The sequence below is a fragment of the Barbatula barbatula genome (assembly GCF_947034865.1).
Source record: "Barbatula barbatula genome assembly, chromosome: 19".
NCBI classification, from domain to species: domain Eukaryota; kingdom Metazoa; phylum Chordata; class Actinopteri; order Cypriniformes; family Nemacheilidae; genus Barbatula; species Barbatula barbatula.
This window is the reverse complement of record NC_136782.1, coordinates 4,406,155-4,430,852: the sequence shown is the minus strand read 5'-3', so window position 1 is coordinate 4,430,852 and position 24,698 is coordinate 4,406,155. Positions and strand designations below refer to the sequence as shown.

General features: G+C 37.6%; 1 protein-coding gene across 2 annotated transcripts in view; it reads left to right on the top strand.

Annotated features, from left to right (window-relative positions):
* Positions 1-7,208: 7,208 nt before the first annotated feature.
* Positions 7,209-24,698, top strand: part of LOC306908177 (protein NLRC3-like) — a 30,034-nt gene continuing 12,544 nt past the window's right edge. The window contains exons 1-6 of one of the 2 annotated variants that reach the window (XM_079480823.1): positions 7,209-7,312; positions 8,293-8,367; positions 8,635-8,751; positions 21,852-21,971; positions 22,174-22,293; positions 22,402-22,503. In XM_079480823.1, coding sequence (XP_079336949.1) covers positions 8,684-8,751; positions 21,852-21,971; positions 22,174-22,293; positions 22,402-22,503 — 410 coding nt within the window. In that variant the 5' untranslated portion in view covers positions 7,209-7,312; positions 8,293-8,367; positions 8,635-8,683. Of the gene's footprint in view, positions 7,313-8,250; positions 8,368-8,634; positions 8,752-21,851; positions 21,972-22,173; positions 22,294-22,401; positions 22,504-24,698 lie in introns of those variants that run through there. The other variant, XM_079480822.1, reaches the window with a different exon arrangement.

The window sequence follows — 24,698 nt, the reverse complement described above, 5'->3', positions numbered from 1 at the left end:
CAAACCTGCTGCTGGGATATAGCAAAAAAAATCTGATCTTCATTTTCTGGGCTTACTTCATCTGTTCCTTCTTCAGTAACATCCTGAGTCATCACCTGGCTTTCTGCTGTCTGATGTATTCGGTGTCTCAGGCCATTGCGGTTATATCTCCAGATCACCCATAGCCAGTGACGGTTCTTTGGATTGTCATCATGAAACAAAACCAGTGACAGTTCTGACCACACTTCTGAGGAACATGCAGGATTTCTGTTCAAAATATCAACTTGTTGAAACTCTTTCACAACATTTTCTATTCCTCCTGCTGCTTCCCACAAATTCAATCGTTTAAGCTTTTGTCCCTTTTTAAATCTCCCCATTGTATGCTACAGCATTTTAGGCAACAGTGAAATAGATGCACATATGACTCTGTGAGTCCATCCATCCACCATTCCTTTTAGTTTTGTGGACAGGGTTGTGACAGAACCATGTCTTTGTATTTGTTAAGTTATTTGTGACATCTGTCTCGTCTCTTAGTCCGGCCCTTCTTATCCCGCCTTTCTTCTGTTAGTGTTCCCGGCACCTTCACCTGGCCATTTTCATTATCTCTTGTTTGTGTCCCCTATTTAATCCCTTGTGTTTTCAATCCCGTGGTGCGTTCTTTGATTATGCAACATGTCTGGTTGTCCTGTTCTTGCCTTGCCCTTGCTTATATCAAAGATTCAGAGTTTATCCAAGTTTTTGATTTCTGTTCACCCCCTCGTGGGAAGTCTTTGTTTTGAGTTTTCAATTGTTTGTTTAATTTTGCCTAGTTAGAAGGGCTTTCCCCACCGTGTTGTTTTTTTTTGTAAAAGAAGTTTTTTTCAGCAAATCTGCTGTCCGTGACTGGGTCCTGCTCTCGCTATTCATGACACATTAGGCAGATACAGGGATGAATGTACAAATATCACAAAATAATTGTTTTTGTTTTTATTACAGCTACGACCTCATAGCTCAATCTGACTAATAAGTCTGCCATGCACGAGTTCTGTCAGACTTTTTTCGACAAGTGAAAGATAGGAAAATTATTATCCTTACACACAGTCAAATGGCTGGGACTTTACAGAAAAGTGACAGCCCCATGAGTCAAGACCACACAACGTTGGTCAAGTGTCTTGGGGATGTGGCGCATGAAATTAGATACACCTTAAGAAATCAAAATTATATTTGATGTATTTTGAAAGAACGGGACAGGCCTACACAATATAGTTCAGATGTCGAGAACCGTTTTGACATGACGTACCATGTCATTTGGTCATGCTACTCCCAGTGCCTTATGAACAGTAATGTTTATTATTATAAAAAAGTATATAGAATGTAATTGTCCAGTACATGCAATCTATTTATGTACATAACATGGGCCTCATCTTAAAAGAATAGGTTTTTATTACAACACAAATATACTGTTTCATTCGGCTAATTCTGTCATTAAAGAACTCAGTTGTACACTTTGAGTTTAGTGTTCCATAGCACAATCATTTTCAAGAGTTAACATAGACTGACACATGAACATATGCACAATACAGCAGTTTATTTTCTCTAGGACACATCATTGAGTATCCACACATGACTGTAGTGTTTGGATCATTTCTAAATATTATTGAATCACCTGCATTGTAGGAGATTACTTCCGTAAAACTATCCCCACAAATATTATATTATTCAATATAAAATCCTGTCAATATGACAGGCAGACATACTGTTTTCTACTTGTGCCCCAAATGAAAATAAATTGTAAGTACCCTTTCTACATAAATACTTACTGATCTTTTGAACGCGGCAGTCCGAATGTGGGAATATGAAACCAACTTTACTACACTCATTAGGAGCGGCAGTAGTATATAGTCAAAGCAAAGATTGTGTATATATTGCATTAAGAGGGCAAGGAAGCTGACTTGTATGAAAATAGACCAAACAGCTTCTTTATTTTCTATTTTATTATTGTAGCATTGAATAGTTTAAAATAGTTTTTTAAGGAAATTCAATTATTTGATGCGTTTCTATGGATAATGCTAGATGCATTTAAAATCATTTAATCATTCTCATCTGTAGCTGTTTGGTTCCCCTCTATTTAGTCCCTCTTGTCCTCTCGTTCTTTGTCAGATCGTTGTGTGTGTTAGCTCACGTCCCTGGCTCCTCTAGTCTAGTACCTTGTCAAGTTTTGTATACTTTTTCTCAGTGATTCTCCCTGTCCTAGTCTCCGTACGCTTCGTACCCAGAGTTTGCTCTTTGCTGAATTGACCCGAGGAAGACCCGAACTATTCTGTACAATAACAGCGGGTCGCTCGTGCGTGTGCGTGTAGTTACCAACTCTCCTCTTGCGACATCTTGTGGTTGGATGGTAGGCTAATTAACATTGAGCCAGACCTGTCAATCAATTTTGAATGTACACTGTCACGATTGGTCCTAATTGTGTCGTCAGATTAGCATGACATGGAGGCAATGTCAGACATGACAAAGATGACAAATAAATAGAAGTAAAACATCCAGGGTCATCATCGGTATGGACAACATTTGTTGTAATTGTTGATAAGGAGGGAAAAAAGATTGGTGCAGCTAAATGCGTAGACTGTGATACCTTTTTTAGATTTGATTCAGCTAAAACTGGCACAACCCATTTAGCCTGATTTTGCGCATTTTGCCAGAGCAAAACAAGAGGATCAAGAGTGTTCATTGCCATATCAATTTCATTAATGAACGTCGGTTTACATTCAGGTCTAGTCGGGTTTGAAAAAAATATACGATGGGTCTGTCTCGGGTCGGGGCTTTAAAATAAAAACGTTATCGGGTCTGTCTCGGGTTCGGGTAAAAAGTGATTCGGGTCATTTCAGGTCGGGTAAAGATCTTTGGACCCGAGAAGACCTCTAAGTAGAAGTAGAAGTAGAAAAGATTACCATTTTGGAGAATGTTCTTGTACTTGACTTTTACTTGTTCCCGTGTTCGTGTGGGTCCTGAGGTGGCTCTGACATCCAGCAATTATGAAATGATTAAAAATAAAACAATATATACTGTTATAAGTGATAGAACCATAACATGGAGCACTTACGCATTTAACTTGTCTGTTACTTTTTGCCAGCCCTCTTTCCTGGCTTTTGCTCACTTTGAGGTGTTCCCTGGCGTTTTAATTAAGGTTTCAAATTCAGCATATCCTTCTAGCAATAACTCTTGCTGGGGTGACAAACTGAGCGCGCTCTTTGGCCATGGTGAGCAGCCAATCACAGTCTTCTCTGTTAATGACGTTTTTGGTTGTTTTGTAAACTCTCATAAGCTTTTGTTTCACATTGGGTTGGATGGGTTGTTGTTCAGATCATTGTAGCATCTAGTGTGTTTATTAAATATTTTTATGTCTAACTGTTCACTGTCTGTTCACATTAGTTAATGCACCATAAACTAACATGTATAATTGTATTGACATGAATGAACATGAACAAGGATTAATAAATTATGATGTTAGCTAATGCATTTACTACTGTTAACAAATCACACCATGTTATCAATATTTCCTGCGTAAAGTTATTTCTATGTGAGTGTTAATGTGCAGAGCTCCTGATCTAGAGTCAGCCACACTTTCTTGTCGTTTATATTTGAGCCGAGCAACTGTTTCCTGTAAAAGCAACCACATCCAAACAACTTATATCTCACTACTCTCATGTCTGTGAACAGAGGAAAACATGCTGCACAGCAAATCAGAATTCTCAAGAAATATAAAGTTAAAAAGTGATTGTGGGCAAAATTTGTAATGTTTATTTTGTCCTTTGCGTTATGAGCTGAGAGTGAGGCGTGTGTTATTCATCTGAATCTGTCTGGGAAAACATACAAAAATAATTTTGTTACAGGTTTAGTGTGTCTGTTTAAAGATATTTTTGTTTCCTCTATCTCTATGCATCTAATTGTGATTTGGGTATATAAAATGGTATTTAAGTAAACTTCATATGGACAATTTCTGCTCAACTGAAAACAAAAATGATATTTGACAGATGAAGGTGAATGTTTTGAAAGTGCAGAACAATAAGAATTCAATTCAATGAGTGTCATGAAGAGTGTTCACTTCTGGATTTTATCATCATACTCTTCTTAAACATGATGTGTGTGTGTGAGTGAAAAGTATAGATAGTATACATATAATACAGGTTGTAAGTTAAACAGAGGAGACGACAGCATCAGTGATGTGCTTCTGTGTGTATTGTTATATCATATGTAGGGAGATGTTCAATGAAAGATGTTCATGGTTCAGCAGTGAATGATATATTAAGAGTTGTGTTGGGTTAAAGTTGAGTTACAGTAAAGGGTTTGATATCGGATGAGAGTGGGGATGTGATGTGTAAAAGCATCACATATACATCAGTTCTGAGTGTTCAGCAGTCTGACAGACGGAAGATTAAATCTGTCTCTGTCTGATCATGTGGGACACGTTACTGACTCATATAGCATTCATGTTTGTTTCTAAAGTGTATCTTTTGATCCGACATTAAGTTACTTTTTCTGTGTCTCTTTTAGGATTTGAGGGTGTCTGTTTAAAGGTGTCTGTGTGATTTTCAGTTATCATCTGATGGTGAATGAGATGAAGACACTAAAGCGACATCACAGACACACAATCAATACAAACTGAGGACACATTACACCTCAGACTGATAATTCACACATTCAGTTTCATAATAGTGTAATTGTTTTTGTTAAAAAGTCACTACAACAAGACTTTGTATTTTCCAGAACATTTAAGACAGTCAACATTGTAAAATGTTGTAGAAACTAAAGTTTTTAACAATTCTTTAAATGTTTATGTTGTGTTTCCATATATTGGAAGACAACCCATGTGCAAATGTATGATTTTAATTTGTCAAGTATTATTTCCATAAAACTGAAGTTTCCCAAAGACATATCAAAAAGTGCTGCCCTGTTAATGACATCATAAACCTGTAACCAGTCTAAAACAGCAGTTCAAAAGATAGATATGTAAAGATGGCTCATAGATTCAGGCAGAAACGATCACTGCACTGCTGTGTCAGCTCTCGGTTTCACTTTCAGTTTTAGCAGTTTCATGATCTGTAGAGTGTGATTATGTGCAGGCGGAGTTAATCTGCATATTCATGTCTCTGCATATGCTTAATGAAGATAAGGTGTAGTACATTCAACTTATTTTGAGGCAGGAAAAGTTATTTTCACGAGAAAAAAACATGTTAATATGTCATTTTGATGGCCAAAGATTAGTTTTAGATAATACACTTATTGACCTTATAGGGGAACTTTAATGAAACACAATCAAACACTGTCATTTCTGACATTCATGGTCATGTTAAATGATAACATTTTTAAAGTGTAACAAACACACAATTTTTTTTATCTTGTTCTATTAACCACTCGACATCATCCATTATAAACCCCAAACAGTGACATCATCTAATAATATCTAGTTTCAGTGGATGTGTCATGATCCACATATTTATATACAACAACATCATTTTTAATAGAGCAAATGTAGTATTTTCACACTGATAAATGGTGGATCGGATAGATTATCTTATTGTTCCAAAATTATACTGTAGTGTTATTCCATCGTATTATTGTGAATCCAAAAACTGATAGATCTAATGATCCTGTAGACGCAGTCTGACTAGAAACATCATATAACTATAACTAAAGCGAATCATATTTTCTGTTGTGGTTAAACATCTCATCAGTTCACTGAAGAATATTTCTGAACATTTCTGTTATTCTGAAGTTCAGTCCAGCATCAGAATCCAGCGGTGTGTCCATGAAGAGTGAAAGCTCTGTTGGTAGTTTCATATTGTCTAAAGATGGCCTCAGGTAAAGTGTTTTGTAAGAATTGACGAGACATTATCAGACTGTAGTTTATCAAAATGGCAACAAGATGGCGGCAGAATACAGCGACTTGATTTAAACTCTCTGTCAGATTATTTGATTTGAGCTCTCTGAAAGCAGATACATGAGATCTTTTGAGCATCTCTCACTGTATCTGCTGTTAAACTCATAGCTTACATGTGTTATATGTGACTGTATGTTTTTCTCTGTGTCAATGAGAAGAATTTTAACTTAACGTAACTATGACAGGACTGTTGATCCAGATGATGCTCGCGGTCAGACTGCAGTCCTGAGCAATACATAGTGAACAATGACACATGATTCCTCCATACAAATTGTTTATTTCATAAAATGAATATGCAATAAAATTCAACTAATTGTTTATTTAACACAAAGGATGTACAATAAAATACTAATATGCATTCATATTAATGAAATCTAATTTAAATTGTTTAGCTATGTTAGGCTACTAGCCACAGACACGGACCGGAAGTAAACCCCGGACCAGGAGCGAGCATCCTATAAAACCATCTAGGCTATAACATCATTTCAGTTGAACCCTCAATTGAAATGTGTAGTTCATAAGCGCAGTTGACAGCATATCAATAAATCACATCTGATGTGCATATCTGTTACCATATAGCTCACGATAATTTAACTTTAAACAAAAAATAACTTTCTTTTACGATCAATAATATATATTTAATAAAAATAAATTTAGGACTAAATATTTGACATTTCCCAGCTAAATCTGAATTTGAGAAGTCTGCAGTCTTGATCTACGGGTTAGCAACCACTGATCTAGTAGATAACACATACAACTGTGGAATACTTTAGCCAAAAATCACCTTCGAGGTCTTCCAAAATCTGTATAAATGTCTTTGTTCTGATGAACACAGAGAAAGATATTTGGAAGAATGGTTATATTCAGACAGATCTCGACACCCATTGACTCCCATAGAAGGAAAATTGACAATGGCAGTGAAAAGTACCCCAGAACTGTTGGCTGTCCTACATTCTTCAAAATATCTTCTTTTGTGTTCAACAGAACAAAATAAATGATTAAGTAATTTTCCTTCCATGGGAGTCGATGGGTGTCGAGATCTGTCTGGTTAAAAGCATTCTTCCAAATATCTTTCTCTGTGTTCATATAGAGATGTGTAAGAACTCGAAGGTGAGTAAATGATGAAAGATTTGCCATTCTTAGGTAACCTATCCCTTTTAGACACATCCTTGAATCACAAGTTGAATCTTCCTCGATGGTCGGTTGTTGGATGAGTAATATTTAATGTAACCTATCAACACCCTTAACTGTCATTTGCACAACACAAATGTGGAATGAGGTTTTTCCAGCTGCACAACTTTCTGCTGTCACTCATCGGGCGCACCTGTTCACACTATTACTTACATAGACCGACCAAGATCTACACCAGAAAAAAAACATGTTTACTGAATCACTGACGGATATCTCTATATGGTATGTAAAACCTTTTGATTATTGAGACTCTTTATGTAATGACGTTGTGATTATTATATTCATGTTTAAGATTTCCTTAAACTTCAAAGTGTTGTGTGGGTTTTAATGGGTTTAGTCGAAACAGTAATGAAAGGGAAACTGTTAGAACGAGAGACGGTTGGATGATCACATGACTCTCTTATATAAATATCAAAGTCGCTTACAGTACGTGTACTTGGTATTCCGTTGATTTCGATTGTCCGTAAACTTTTTAATGGTGGTATTATGTATGCTTGACATAAAAAGTAAATTATATAATTTATATAATCGTATTTCACAGTTTTTTTATTTAATTTTTGTGCTTCCGATTATGAATTTCATAACATTTAAATGTTTATATAAAAACAGGTCAAGTTTTCAAAGCTCAGTGGCTGAATTTCTTATTAATCCAGAATGTTAATAATGTGTGGATCAGTGATCAGATGCATCAGACTCATTCAGAGTCAGTTATGAAGGTAAATCACCAGCAAAACTTGAGAGCATGTAGATTTTAATTTGTGAACTTGTAATTACATATCTCACAGCCCCAATGTGAAAAACTTGTAAAATAATAAACTGAAGTTGAGATTTGCACTCGTGGTCAATGAGTGAAGATTTGAAACTGCAGTGACAGTTTTGAGAGGTTGTAGATGCACATTTGTGGTGGCAATTAAAATCTGAATCTAGGAAAACGTGTCAATATGTGCAATGCATTTGTATCTGCCAATGTATTTTGTAAATGCCAGTTTACACATTTGTGACCATTATACTGCAACTTCAAATTCAGAAGATAGATTTGTGAGTTTTGTCCACGAGTGCAAATCTCAACATTCAACTTCAAGTTTTCACATTGGGGCCGTGAGTGTACATTTTAGTGTACACTTTACAGGTTCACAACTTAAAATCTACATGCTTTCAAGTTTTGCTACTGATTTACCTTCATAGTCAGTGTTGGTGTTCAGATTCATGAGTGGAGATCAGACTGATGGAACAGAATGATTCATGGATGAAAAAATGCCTTATTCTACAGAGTTCAGGTATTCTTCTTCAAATATTTATTGAAACGTTTGTTTTACTTGTTTACATGAAAGTTACTTACTGAGGTAGTCTTTCATTTTTTAAATGTAATGTTTGTATTCATAATTTGATGAAACATGAACTGAATCATAAAGATTCTGTATGTTTTTATGATAAATGGATATTTGCAAACAGCCGTACATTCTCCTGCCTGATGCAAATGAAACTAGTGGCTCAAACACATATGGATGGTTAGGAAAATGTCTTGTTTCTGTTTCTTGTTACAGATCAATCCATCAGAAGAGATCAGACTAACCCAAGATCAGCTGTGCGTTCATGAAGAGTGATCAATCAATGGATCAACCAATAAGATTTGAGGGGGAAGACACATCACCCGATCAGAGGTACAACAAATCTCTCTTAATATGCAAAACATTTTTGATTGTACTTATTTATAACTTACATTTTCTTTTGGTAATCTCTTTATAAATCTGTGTAACCCATTGTGCTATATACAGTGGGGCAAAAAAGTTCTCCCACTAAACAGATGAGGGAGGCACTTCAACTATGAGAGACAGAATAAGAAAAATATCAAGAAAATCACATTGTCTGATTTTTAAAGAATTTATTAGCAAATTATGGTGGAAAATAAGTATTTGGTCACCTACAAAAAAGCAAGATTTCTGGCTCTCACAGACCTGTAACTTCTTCTTTAAGAGGCTCCTCTTTCCTCCACCGTTACCTGTATTAATGGCACCTGTTAGAACTCATTATCATAAAAGACACCTGTCCACAACCTCAAACAGTCAGACTATGGCCAAGACCGAAGAGCTGTTAAAGAACACCAGAAACAAAATTGTAGACCTGCACCAGGCTGGGAAGACTGAATCTGCAATAGGTTAGCAACTTGGTGTGAAGAACTCAACTGTGGGAGCAATTATTAGAAAATGGAAGACCACTGATAATATCCCTCGATTTCGACCCCCATGGGGTCAAAATGATCACAAGAGCAAAATCCCAGAACCACATGGTAGGGATGAAGCCGAGTGAAACGATGAGGCTTTCCCCTGAATGTTTCGGAAAAGATTCGAAGCATCAAGAGTGTCGAGAACAGCGCCATCTGGTGCTTATTTAAAATAAAGCAGCCAGAAGCCTGTGGAATAAGCTTTGTCAATTGAAGCAAACACAACACACTCCAGTTTCATTGTTATGTTCATATAAAAGCTCCTTGTCACATACCAGGAACTCACCTTCTGAAAATGGTCATATGATAGTAAGAAATTACAAACAACAATAAAATAAGTAAAATATTAAATAAAAAAATAAAATATACATACATTTTATATAGTAAGTATATATATATATATATATATATATATATATTTCAAATTGTAATCTTTTTTTAATGCATACAAACATTGGAAGCTGTAAACTCAAATTATTCCCAGACTGGAGAAATCTTTCTTTTTTGACCAAATACCAACACCCTAATCCCACCCTAGCCCCAAATACCAACACCAAATTACCTAAAAAACAAAACAAAATAAAAGCATTTACAAATCAGCTGCCAAAATTGCAATTAAACCTAAATAAAAATGTTATGAACATGTTTTATAAGCACCATTATTGAATATAGACCTACTTGTTTATTTATAAAATACATTTGAAATGCAGAATAACATATTTTTATAATGATGATCATGTAATCACAGTTTTAACAATGACGATCTCAGTCGTGTTTTTGACTACTTTCATGGATCTTTCAGTGATACTGTTTCAGCACATGAGATGAAGAAGAAAGGAATTAATGTGGAAAAAACATAAGCGCTTTCACAAACTTATTGGCTCATTGCATTGTTGTGTGTGAGTTTGCGGCGTCTGATTACGCAGCGCTTCTTAAACCCACACTGTAAAACTTTTCACTGTAAAATTACAGTTAAATACTGGCAGCTGCTAGCCACATACTGTATTTTTACAGATCTAGTACTGTAATTAAAATTTACAGTACTAGTTTTGTAAACCGATGTACTGTAAAATTACAGTAAAATTCTGGCAGCTGGGTTGCCAGCCACATACTGTATTTTTACAGAATACCGTAACCAGCTTTTACAGTACAGTACTGTACTTTTACGGAATTATATTGTTGTCTACATAAAAAAAAAAAATTATAGGGAAAACATTATACATTAGACTTGAAAATAGAAAACAACAACATTCTCATGGTTTTAAAACATTTATTTTAAAAGCATTGACCAGACACTTGATGCGAACACATTTGGCTGAAACGCTAGCTGTTTTTTTAGTCAAGTCAAGTCAGCTTTATTTATATAGCGCTTTTTACAATTTTCATTGTTACAAAGCAGCTGTACAAGAAAAAAATGACTATAAGTAAAACATAAAAGGTTATGGAATTCAAAACACAGGTCAAATATCAGACACACAATAAATTCCTATATGCAGTGTTAATTAAATAAGACAACCAAATTCTTGCAGCCCCCCCGGCCAGGCAAAACAGTGCAAAACAGTATGCAAACGGTGGCGAGGAACCCAAAACTCCATTGGAGGAGAAAAAAAACCTCGGAGGGAAACCAGGCCTAACCAGGGGATTCCAGTTCCCCTCTGGCAAAAACTGCAGCCTCTGCACAAGCTCAACAGTGCTTGCACAACAAGGCGAAAATAAAAAAAAAATTAGATTTAAAATTATCATTAATAATCTAATAGTGGCTGAAGTTTTGTAGGGACGTCACTTCCTTCGTCCAGCATTTGTCAGGTCTAGGAATGGATTGCGCCCTGCCCGCTCCGCTCTTGGAACCTTGGAACAATGAGACAAGACTGGCTGAGAGTAGAGTACTGTTCTGCACTCTTTGATGCAACAAATGCATCAGTTGTTATTGGAAGTGTCCCTGGTTCCGGTTGATCTAACTAGTGCAGCCTAGATCTTTGAAATACATGTATTATGATAATCTAGTGTATGCAAGATTAAAAAGATGCGTCTTTAGTCTAGATTTAAACTGACAGAGTGTGTCCGCCTCCCGGACATTGCAGGGAAGACTGTTCCAAAGTTTAGGCGCTAGATAAGAAAAGGATCTGCCGCCTGCACTTGATTTTGAAATTCTAGGTATTACCAACTGACCTGACGCCTGAGAGCGTAGTGCGCGTGATGGACTATAATACGTAAGAAGTTCTCTCAAGTAGTGAGGAGCTAAACCATGCAAGGCTTTATAGGTAATAAGCAAGATTTTAAAATTTATGCGATACTTAATAGGTAACCAGTGCAAGGTTGACAGAACCGGGCTAATATGCTCATACTTTTTTGTACGTGTAAGAACTCGAGCTGCCGCATTTTGGACCAGTTGGAGTTTTTGTAATAGGCCTGCAGGGCAACCACCTAATAGTGCATTACAGTAATCTAGTCTTGATGTCATAAAGGCATGTATAAGCTTCTCCGCATCTGATGATGACAGCATATGACGTAATTTATATATATTTTTAAGATGGAAAAATGCAATCTTACAGGTTTTGGCGACCTGGTTCTCAAATGACAGAGTACTATCGAATATAAAGCCAAGATTCTTAGCTGAAGATGAGGGTTTTATGGAACATCCATCAATAGTTAAGCAGTATTCTTGGTTGTTAAGTAGGGCGGTTTTCGGTCCGATAAGTAACACTTCAGTTTTGTCCGAGTTCAGTAATAAAAAATTGCTACTCATCCACTTTTTTATATCGACAATGCATTCCACTATTCGATGGAATTGCTGTGTTTCGTGAGGCTTCGAGGAAATATAAAGTTGCGTATCATCAGCATAGCAGTGAAAGCTTATTCCGTGTCGCTTTATTATATCTCCTAGGGGTAACATGTATAATGCGAAGAGCATAGGCCCTAGTACTGAGCCCTGTGGTACACCGTACTGGACTTGCGATTTGCGTGATACCTCATTGTTTATTTTTACATATTGGAAACGGTCGCATAAATAAGATCTAAGCCATTTCAAAGCTATTTCCTTAATACCGACATCATTTTCAAGTCTATGTAGGAGCATGCTGTGGTCAATGGTGTCGAATGCAGCACTAAGATCTAGCAGCACCAATAAGGAGATACAACCTCGGTCGGACGCCATAAGCAGATCATTTGTAACTCTAATCAGAGCAGTCTCTGTACTGTGATGTGCTCTAAATCCAGACTGGAAATCTTCATTAATCTCATTCCTTTGGAGGAAGGAGCATATTTGAGTTGAGACTACTTTTTCCAGAACCTTAGATAAGAAAGGTAGATTCGAAATAGGTCTATAGTTAACTAGTTCTCCAGGGTCCAGATGGGGTTTTTTGACAAGGGGCCTTATAACAGCCACTTTATATGCTTTAGGCACATGTCCTAATGTCAGAGATGAGTTAATAATGCTAAGTAGAGGATCTATAATTTCTGGGAGCATCTCTTTCAGAAGATTTGTAGGTATAGGGTCTAGCATGCATGTAGTCGATTTAGATGATCTAATGATTTTCGATAGTTCATCGTGATCTATAGTAGAAAATAAACATAATTTCTCCTTAGGGGTGCTGTAGTAAGTCGTTTGTTCAGCGGGTTTCGCATCTGGTTGCATAGTTATAATTTTCTCTCGAATATCTTGGATTTTATTTGTGAAATAGTTCATAAAATCATCACTGCTATGCTGGTATACAGCATCAGAAGTCGCTGACAATTTATTTTTGGTTAATTTAGCCACTGTATCAAATAAAAACCTAGGGTTATTTTGGTTTTCTTCTATTAATGATGAAATGTAGGCGGATCGAGACGTTTTTAGGGCTTTCCTGTATTTTTTTGTACTATCCTTCCAGGCAGTACGAAATACCTCTAATTTAGTCTTTTTAAAGTTGCGCTCCATTTTTCGTGCCGCTTTCTTTAGAGCCTGAGTGTGTTCATTATTCCACGGTGTCGGTCTGTCATTTTTAATCTTCTTTAAGCGCAAGGGAGCAACTATGTCTAGCGTTTCCGAGAAGGTGGCATTAATATTTTCAATAGTAAAGTCAAGATCTTCAACGTTATTACTCATGCTAGAGATTTGAGACAATTCAGGCAAATTATCAACAAACGCACCTTTTGTAGTCGAAGTTATTGTTCTACAATATTTGTAACTTGGAGTTTGATTTGCCACCATTGGGTATTGAAGCAAGCATGATACCAGATAATGATCTGAGATGTCTTCGCTCTGCTGAAGGATTTTAACATCGACCACGTTTATACCGCAAGACAAAATTAAATCTAAAGTATGATTACGAAGGTGAGTAGGTCCTGACACATGTTGACTAACGCCCATGGAGTTAAGAGTGTCTTTAAAAGCCATTCCTAAAGCATCTGTATCATTATCTACATGAATGTTAAAGTCCCCGGCAACAAGGACTCTGTCTGCAGCCAGCACTAGTTCTGATAAGAACCCACCAAATTCTTTAATAAAATCTGTGTGGTGCCCTGGAGGCCTATATACAATAGCCAGAATAAATTTTAAAGATGTTTTGTCCTTAGTATTAGGTATTGATGCATCAAGTACCATGACTTCAAAAGAATTGTATTTAGGATTAGACTTCTGGGAAATGCTAAAAGAGTTACGGTAAAGTGCAGCAACACCTCCCCCTCTGCCTTTTAGGCGAGGCTCGTGTGTATAATAATAATCTTGGGGGACAGACTCATTTAACGCAATATAATCATCTGGCTTTAGCCATGTTTCTGTGAGACAGAGCATGTCTATTTTATGATCTGTTATCATATCATTAACAAAAAGTGCTTTATTAGAGAGAGATCTAATATTTAGCAATCCGAGTCGTAACAGTTGATTATCTGTATTATGTTCATGTTTAGTTAGTTTAACGTTAACTAAATTACCTTTGAGAGGTTTACGCTTTATTTTATGTTTACTAATCCGGGGGACAGACACAGTCTCTATTTTATGATGTTTGGGAGAAAGTATTATCGCATGTTGTGTATTATGTGTGTTCTGCAACGTGAGACGGCAAGCAGACCGTTGGTTAAGCTATTCAGTCTGCTCCCTGACCTGGGCCCCAGTGAGTCAAGTTTTAGCATTAAGACTATGTGCCATATTTCTAGAGAGTAGAGAAGCTCCAGCCCAGGAGGGATGGAGACCATCTCTTTTCAACAGGTCAGGTCTGCCCTCAAAACTCTTCCAGTTATTTATAAAAACAATATCATTCTGCAGGCACCACTCAGACAACCAGCCATTTAGTGATGATACTCTGCTATGTATCTCATCACCACGATAAGCGGGGAGGGGGCCAGAGAATATTACAGTTTCTGACATCGTGCTTGCGAGCTCACACACCTCTTTAATATTATCTTTAGTGATCTCCGATTGACGGAGTCGAACATCATTTGTGCCGACGTGAATAACAATCTTACTGAATTTACGATTAGCCTTAGCCAGCACATTTAAATTTGACTTGATGTCAGGCGCTCTGGCTCCCGGTAAACATTTGACTATGGTGGCTGGTGCCTCTATGTTAACGTTCCGAACAATAGAATCACCGATAACTAGGGCACTTTCAGCAGGTTTCTCAGTCGGTGCGTCGCTGAGCGGGGCAAACCTGTTCGAGACTGTAGTCGGAACGTTTGAGTGATGTTTTGACCTGCGACTACACCGTCTCACAGTCACAAAGTTTCCCAGCTGCGGGGGTTGTTCAACCGGAACCGAACTGTGCGCGCTAATATTGCTCGCATCCAAAGTGTTTTCTAAGCTCCTTACATTCTTACTATCCTCAGATAAAGATTGGATGCGAGACTCTAATACTGTGATCTTCTCTGTCAGCCTAGCTATTTCCCTGCATTTATCGCATGTAAAACCCTCGCCGCTGACAGAGAAGGCTAAGCTAAACATATGACATGAGGTGCAAGTGACAATAATAAGAGAAGAAGCCATAACTCACCGGGTTTGAAGAGTAATTCCAACTTACCAAGGCTGCTCGGTGATTCTTAGTATATACGCTTTAAAGAGAAACCGTTAGCACACAAGACAGCTAGAAGGCGAGATGATATTTAGCAGTGTAAACAGAAAGCCCGCTAGCACGCTTGTGCTATGCTAACGGCGCTGAGTGTTTTGGTTTAAGATTTTCAAGTAAATAACCAGGAGAGGTTAGCAACGACAGTGATAATTAACAATGTATGCTATGAATAAAATACACTAATATGAAAGAAGTGCAAGTTAAGTGATACAACAACCTGATTCCGTGTTGTATTAGAGGGGAGAGGTGAAGCACGTTTACTCGCACGTCCACAGTGAAATTAAGGGCCATACATAAACATACAGTTGAACACTTAACACTTTATAATATATTAATCTTGTCAACTTTTAACAAATGTCAAAAAAATCCAGAAATCTAAAGTGCTAGAAAGAGTAAAAAAAGAAAAATAGAACCGCAAATTGGCTTGAAATGCCAGTTGTATGTTTATGAGTTAACGATGCAGTAACCTTATTTACTAAATGTACTTGCTGACAGGATCTAAACAAAGTTCCATTCAAAGTCTGCAAGTTTTCGCAGAAGTGAGGAAACTGGTGAGCTTACAGTGGTGTTCTTTCTTTGCACAATTTGTCCGGTTCTCTTTGAAGTCACTTTTCCTTTTTTTGCCCTCGATCCACGTTCAGGATTGATGTCAACAAAGCGTCTAAAAGGCAGAAAAGAAAAATCTAATTAAATATTATAGACTGTGTATAGAGAGACAGAGAGAGAGGTCTGTTTTAAAGACTATTCACCCAGCTTACTAACCATAAAAACCCCTCATCAGGTACTGAATCAGGGCCCACCAGAGAATCACTTGAAAAACAGCCAAAAACCCTGTTTATGTAGAGCACACATTGCCGAATGCAGTCCATATTTGTTACTTTATTTTATAATAATAATAAAAAATCAACCTATAGGGTCCTTTCCACCATGACCTTGAGCAAATAGTTGTTGAGCTATTGTTCGGTCAAGGGGAAAAAGGCTTCTGGCGGGGTTTGGTTCAATGTAATGGTGAATGACCCAAGGTTTATTTACTCCGAACCATCCCTTTAAATACCCTAATTTTACTAAAGCCTGGCCCTGGCTTAAGCTAAGCCCCGTCTGCACTGCAAAAAATGCTTTTCTTTTCGTCTGATTTCCAGTCCACATATCTAAAAAATCTTAAATCAAGATGCATTTACTAGATATGTAAAATATGATGAGATATTATGTCTTGTGAATTTATAAATCCAAATTAAGTGAGGTTTTTTTTGCGACTGGAAACAAGACAAAAACTGTGTGTTTGTCAGTGTGTGAAACCAGGTCCATATTGTTATTCCCAGTAGTCAGCTGTACAAAACGTTTATAAAAAAATGAAGTTAACAAATACTGTCAAGACAAGGTTAGTGTCAATTCAGTCTAAAAAATATATGAATGGCAAATATGATAATGACTTACCTCTGAACAAACTCAAGGGTGCATGCTGCCTCTTCCTGGTACTGTAAATTGAAATTATTAGAAGGAGGCAAACAGCGCTGCCAGGCCGGTGATGAAGGTGGGCTGTGCTCCTTCACACACAACTTGACCCTCCAAACTTAACATCCAGCGCTGGTTGCTCAGAGATTGACCTGTTGTAAAAATAAAAAACAGAATAAAAAAGTAATAATAATAATAATTTTTGGGTTCCATGTAGTTGTCTTTTCATAATTCTACATAACTGTTAAAAGAAATCTGATACACCATTCACATGATACACCATTTCATTTTGCCTAAGTAGTGTTTTTTGGTAGGGTTCATCAATACAGTGATACTATAATTTAATTTATATGAGTAATTTCCTATTTAGAGGAATAGTTTCCCCTGGTTAAATGAAAGTGTTAGAGTTAATTAGCTGGACTTCACAACCACACAATTTATCTTATTGCAAAAGTTGATTCTTCCATACATTTCATGCCAATTAAAATCTGTTTTATATTTCTCATACCATCACCACTCTATGCCTGAAAAAGTCATACGATTTTGGAACAACACCCCACTCCAAAACTCCTTTTCTTGGTTACTATTTTGTCTTGTTTCCAGATGAAATATCTTCAAGTTTTACATCAAGAATAATTTACTAGACAGAAAAACGACTGGAAACAAAAAAAATAGTACGTAAGTCAAAAACGTTTACAGTGGGGCGGGTAAATGATGACTTGCTATCAATTTTAGGGTAAAATTTCTTTAATGTTTACATACCAAGAAAAATAAGGCGTGGACTCTCTGGCAAATGAAGAGATTGCTGGACATCAGATGGAGTCGCAAATTCCTGTTTTTTTTTAAAGAGACAGCACAACCATGATAAACAGAACCAAACCATTAAAGAGAGTACAGATAAATTAGATTGGTTGAATAATCTCTACTTACAACTGCTTGAAGGAAAACACCATCTAACTTCTCTTTGATGTGTGCAAGGAGTAGTTGTATGACCATAGCATCCACATCATTTTCACCTCTGGAGAGAATGCTTCGAATGTCATCATTGGTTGGTCCACACTCCTGAATAGACAATTCCAAACATCTAAGCACTTTTTTGTCAGTAAGCTGTTCAAAATGTCCATATATATGCCTCTGTGTGAAGAGATATGGCCATTTAGTTTTGATATCTGCAATTGTAGGGGATGGGGTTGCATTGATCATGCGACGCTGAAGCCAATAGGTTCCCTCCATGACCTTCAAACGTCTCCTCTCTCTACTCCAGAGATTCCTTCATGAAGATGCATCTCCTCCATCTTCTGACGTTTCACTTCAAGACGTTTTCTAGTAGTTCCGGTGTCACTTCTTTGGATCCTATGATGATTTAGTGTATTTGTTCGATTCAGGTGCTCTATGCGTACTTTCAGCTGTGAAAGAACAGATTCATAGCCAACCCAACCTGCTTGTCACCCAACATGTCAGCAAAAGACTTTGGATACCGGCTCACTATTTTGCGACTAACAGTAAGACACTGTGATCTGGTGGGGTTTGTGTCATGTTTTTTCATTTCGTCAGCAAGGATTCGAATCATTTGTCTTTGGTCAGAAGGAGAAGGTCTCTGTCCATTCTCAACAGCACTCTTTATACCAGCTGGCATTAAATTCCATGGAACTTGGAAATTTTCAGTCCATGAATGTGACGCACTGGTTGATGCTAAACTGCTTGATGTTGGCCTTGAGAAGCTTGATGGAGCTGCACCAAGAGTAGAGTTTGTTTCGAGGGGAACTGAGGGAAGAACCTCAGCAGGTGGCAGTATGACTGTGCAGTTCTGATGTTCTGTGTGTATAAATATATATATATATAAAAATGATCAGTTATTGCCTCAAATTACACCATAAACAGCACTGGTGTGCATTGTAACAGAAAAAAGGGATAGTTCACACAAAATGTAAACATTCTGTCATAAATTTTTCACCCTCACGTCATTCCAAACCAGTAAGACTTTTGATCACTTTGGTACATAAATGAAGATATTTTTGATCAAATCCAATAGACTTCTGTCCCTCTATAGATATTATACGCAACTCCAACTGTCAGTATAGTAATCCATATGATTCCTTTGGTTTTACCTTAATTTGACAAGTGCTTTGTTTACCCCAAAATCTAAAAATATGATGTACCACTTTATTTATCTCCAATGTCTGTTCACACTACAATGTCTGCTCTCATGTCAACACAGAATGGCATGCATTAGCATGAACATGCCTTGGAGATAAATATTGTGCAAATGAAGATTTTTGGGGCGCAAACGACACACTCATGTTGCTTCATAAAATAGAGGTTACACCACTGGTGTCGCACAGGTGTCAAACTCAGTTCCGCGAGGGCCTCAGCCCTACAGAGTTTAGTTCCAACCCTGCTTCAACACACACACCTGCAGTTTTCAATTAAGCCTGAAGGACTTGATTAACTGATCAGGTGTGTTTAATTAGGGTTGAAGCTAAACTCTGCAGGCTTGTTGCCCTCCAGGAACTCAGTTTGACATCCCTGGATGGAGTGACAAAAGTTCTTCAATTTAATCAAAAAGATATTTATTTGTTTACTGAAAATGAAAGACTGTCTTGCTTGTTTGGAATAACATGAGGGTGAGTAATTCATGACATTAAAGTTTTCATTTTTGGGTGAATAAATCCTTTAAATTTTAATGTACTATATTCGTGTGTGTTTTTTACATTATCTTTACCTCGATTTTGCCAGGAACTAAGAAGTTTTCTGCATCCATACCTCATTTTCAGTTGGACTGACAATCTTTTCCCCAACCAAAAGAGGTAAAAGCCGGAGAAGGCACCAATTCTGAACTGCGTGTCCGCTTAATTTCCCAGTACCAGGAGTCACCTCAACTGGTTTATCACGTGCATCATTCCCAAGATACTTGAACTGGTTAATACGACGATTTAGTTCAGTGTATGTGAACTGTTTCTCCCGATTCACAAGATGATCGATATACAAAGCCAGGTCAAATGACACAACGCCTTCAAAAAGATCGTGTCCCAGACAGGGAGGTAATCCTGGCTGGCAAACATGAAGATATTTCAGGTCATTAAAGGGAGAATTACGTTTGACCCCATTTGCAATTTCAGTTTGATCCAAATAATTAAGATTTTGCTTATACGACTCTACAGTTCTTGTTAATGCCTTTGTTAGGGGATCTGAGTTAAATGTCGGGCGGTCAATTTCACAGTATCTGCAAAAGTTTTTACTTCTACTGAAATTCTCAACAAAACCACCAATGTTTTGCGATCCAAGGTTATCGCCAGCTATGGCACACAATGTACCTTTGTGCACCTTCCCATCCGCTAACTCGACACCATTTTCCTCAATGTCTTTAAGGTCTTTTATCAGAGTGGCAAAGACCAATTCTTGTCCAAAGAATTGAAAATCTTGCTCCCTACACAGCAGAACTAACTGAATAGGGTCAATGCCTGATCTACAGTGAGGCAGCAAGTTTGCAAGAGTCATGTACACGGCAAGAATTTTGTGAACAGGAATGTATTCAGTGAGCTTAACTACTTCACAGTCCATTATTTTGCGGGATTGTATTAATTTATGCAGAAATTAAATCTAACAGTAGTGAAAAATAAATGTTGGTTATTTAAATGTAATGTATTGATTAACTTTCAAAGTATAGCACTCTCCTCACAAACCCTTCAATCAGACTGAGCCAACAAGAACTTGTTAAGTAAGATCTGGGGTTCGAACCTTCTGACACACAAAGCGAAACGCACACGTGATTGGACAGAAAGTGAGGCTTCATTTGTCATAGATCACGTGACTCTGGGAAACCAATACACACCCCGATACGGGGCTTCACTTGAAATTGTGTCGCATTTGCGATACGCACCTCGAAGCTTCAGTGTCATACGTAACATCACTACCACACGGTGTATGACCTGCAGAGAGCTGGGACCAAAGTAACAAAGGCTACCATCAGAAACACAATACCAGTCAGGGACTCAAACCCTGCAGTGCCAGACGTGTCCCCCTGCTTAAGCCAGTACATTTAGCAGATGCTTTTATCCAAAGCGAGTTACATTGCATTATCCTATACATTTTACATAGGTATCTGCAATCCCTGGGATCGAACCCACAACCTTGCGTTGTTAACGCAATGCTCTTACCACTGAGCTACAGGAAAGGTAGTACATGCCAGTACATGTCCGGGCCCGTCTGAAGTTTGCTAGAGAGCATTTGGATGATCCAGAAGAGGATTGGTCATATGGTCAGATGAAACCAAAATAGAACATTTTGGTAAAAACTCAACTTGTCTTGTTTGGAGGAGAAAGAATGCTGAGTTGCATCTAAAGAACACCGTACCTACTGTGAAGCATGGGGGTGGAAACATCATGTTTTGGGGCTGTTTTTCTGCAAAGGGACCAGGACGACTGACCCGTGGCTGGGTCTTTCAGCATGACAATGATCCCAAACACACCGCCCGGGCAACAAAGGAGTGGCTTCGTAAGAAGCATTTCAAGGTCCTGGAGTGGCCTAGCCAGTCTCCAGCTCTCAACCCCATAGAAAATCTTTGGAGGGAATCGAAAATCCGTGTTGCCCAGCGACAGCCCCAAAACATCACGGCTCTAGAGGAGAGCTGCATGGAGGTATTGGCCAAACTACCAGCAACAGTGTGCAAAAACCTTGTGGAGACTTACAGAAAATGTTTGACCTCTGTCATTGCCAGCAAAGGGTGTATAACAAGTATTGAGATGAACTTTTGTTATTGACCAAATACTTATTTTCCACCATAATTTGCAAATAAATTCTTTAAAAATCAGACAATGGGTTTTTTATCGCATTCTGTCTCTCATAGTTGAAGTGTACCTATGATGAAAATTACAGGCCTTTCTCATCTTTTTAAGTGAGAGAACTTACACAATCGGTGGCTGATGAGATACTTTTTTGACCCACTATACTGTAAATGAACTAGACCTAATTAATGAAAATGACATAATCTTAGAGACATATGACAAACACATATTGTATGATGTCTTGTCACTGTTTCTTTTTACAGATCAATTCAGCGGCAGAAGAAAAAAGATTCGCCTGAGATCAGCTGTGTGTCCATGAAGAGTAATGAGTCTATGGATCATCCAATACGATTTAAGGGGGAAAACACAACACCTGATCAGAGGTACAACACTTCTGTCACAATATGATAAACATTTCTAATAGTACTTTTTTATAAGTTAGATTTCATTTTGGTCATTTCTTTATAAATCTTTAAACCATTGTGCTATATAAATGCCTGGATGAATGCAAATTACATTGAGACAGAATAGAGACATATGACAAACACATATATTATGATGTCTTGTCACTGTTTCTTTTTACAGATCATTTCAGCAGCAGAAGAATAAAGATTCGCCTGAGATCAGCTGTGTGTCCATGAAGAGTAATGAGTCTATGGATCATCCAATCAAATTTAAGGGGGAAGACACATCGCCTGATCAGAGGTACAACACTTCTGTCACAATATGATAAAAAACATATGTGCTTGAAAACTGTTAAAGGGTCCATTAAAATCAGAATGAAAGTCTGATTGTGTTCATACTCTGTTTAAGGTCAATATTGTTGTCTGGGTCAGACTCAGCAGATCAGATCAGAACGTCTGCGAGTGATCAGCCTAAAAATGATCTACAGTCTCATGAAAACAACAGTTGCAGGTAAAATCAACGTTTTTCTTATTTTTATGAGAATAATGTAATTTATAATTGAACATTATACAATACATTATTGATATAGTTAAGAATGTAATTTACAGTATGTGATGAAACGAATAGTTTTACAGTATAATACAGTTACATACTTAATAGGTAGTAACAAATGGAGGAACTAATGCAGAACAAATGGTTAGTACTGCATTAACACTGTAGTCATTACCGTCATGAAACTGAACCCAAATGCAGACAGCTCTCAACAAAAACAATTTATTTGAAATGAAGACAACGAAGATATGAAGAAATGAAGATAACTCAAAATCCCTAAAGGGGGAAAACATGAAAAACATACTTTAATACGCTAAACATGACTTAAACTTAACTTCGAAACAGCCCAAGGGCAACAGGAAAAAACAGGAATGAAGACTAACGATCCAGCAAAGGACAGCAAACATAAGGGCATTAAATAAGAGAGGAACAAAGGAGGCATAAAAAGGGCAACAGGTAAAGGATGTGAACTGATAATGGGATAATGAATAAGGAAACAAGGGGGGGGGGCTAAGGCGGAGGACTGGGACCCGTTTCAGAAAGCAGGGTAAGTGCAAACTCAGTGTAAGTTAACCCCAGAAAACGGGATACTCTGGGTTTTCAGTTTCAGAACGCAAGGTATATCAAACCCGTGAAGTCAAGCCCGCAAGTCAAGCCCGTTTCAGAAATCAAGATATCTTATACTCCGAGTGAGTGACCATGGTAACCTACTCTGTGAACCTAACCTGGTCGGGAGCAGGTTTTATTCCACGAACCCGAGGTTTGTTACAATCTCCACCCCCTTTTCGAAGCGCGAGCGGTGTTGAAATTGCCTTCGCCGTTAGTTTTTTCAATAGTTTTTCCTTAAGAGCCAAGTGGAGTTTCATAGGACTGCAGGTGAATGGTGAACGTCTTTCTGAATTAGGCTGATCGAATAAATGTGGTCTTGCTGCCACCTTTAATAATTCAAATACCCTTTAGGATTTCCCATTGTGATTGGGCGCACATGTAACCGGTCCCACTCGCCCCGTTCTGCGCGGGCTTCGAACAGATGTCGGTCAGAATGAGAGACGGGCGCTCCAACGAGGAGGCTAAAGACCAGTTTATTAAATATATCAAACATTTCCCAGTCAGGCATCCTACTAGCAAGAACATTTAAACTCACCGGACTGAATGATGTTTATATATTTCATTTTCAGCTGCTGCCATGTTCTTTTTATTGCAGAAGGATTTAACTTACATGACAAAAATCGTAGGTATATATGTTTATATATACATATATATACATATATATATATATATATATATATATATATATATATATATATATATATATATATATATATATATATATAGTGCCTCCAATTCGACTGGCGAGAAATAAACGTGTGCTTTTTGTCACGTGGCGTTGCCATGGTGAATCGTGTTATCTTCGCTCAATTGATGATGGCTTTTTAAAGCCGCGATGAACGTGCGTAACCTAGAATAAACTTACTCAGAGTGGATTGAACTCATTGAAACCAGCTGTTCTGAAACAGAAAACTCAGAGTAGCGATTATCTGAGTAAATCAACTCAGAGTTAACTCAGTGTTGCTTGAACCTCCTGATTGAAACGGATCCCTGGAGAGCACAAAGCACAAACAATGGCCATGTGCTTCCAAAACAAACACAAGAAATGGGGCTGTCATGATCCCATCGGCCAGAACAAGAGACACGGCCTACGGTGGCCTAGAAGTGCAAAACTAAAAGCAAAATAAAAATCTGAAAACGCAATATCAAATTTAAAAACAAAATAGCAAACCATTAAACACAACAACAATTCAGGATCAAAATTAAAGGTCAGAAACAAATGAGTTAGCTGCTGCTGATTGGACGAAAGCTTCAGATTTGATAAGAGCATATTCATTGATTAAGGTTCAAAGACTTGATTTTTGATAATAAAATTTAAAGGGGCTCAACTTGAATTGGGAGTAGATGTGTGTCCGGTGCGCTACTGTTTCACACTGGATGCATGTTTAGGGCCCTCGGGTCACATGAGCATCGTTTATAGTAATGTGACTGTGAATGTAGGTGGCTCCTCCCCAGAAAGAGTGTTAAAACAATGGCAGTTTAATAGCAGCTTCAGGGGCGTAGTGCGAAACTGATTTTGACTCTCTTGGGATTTGGGATCCAGC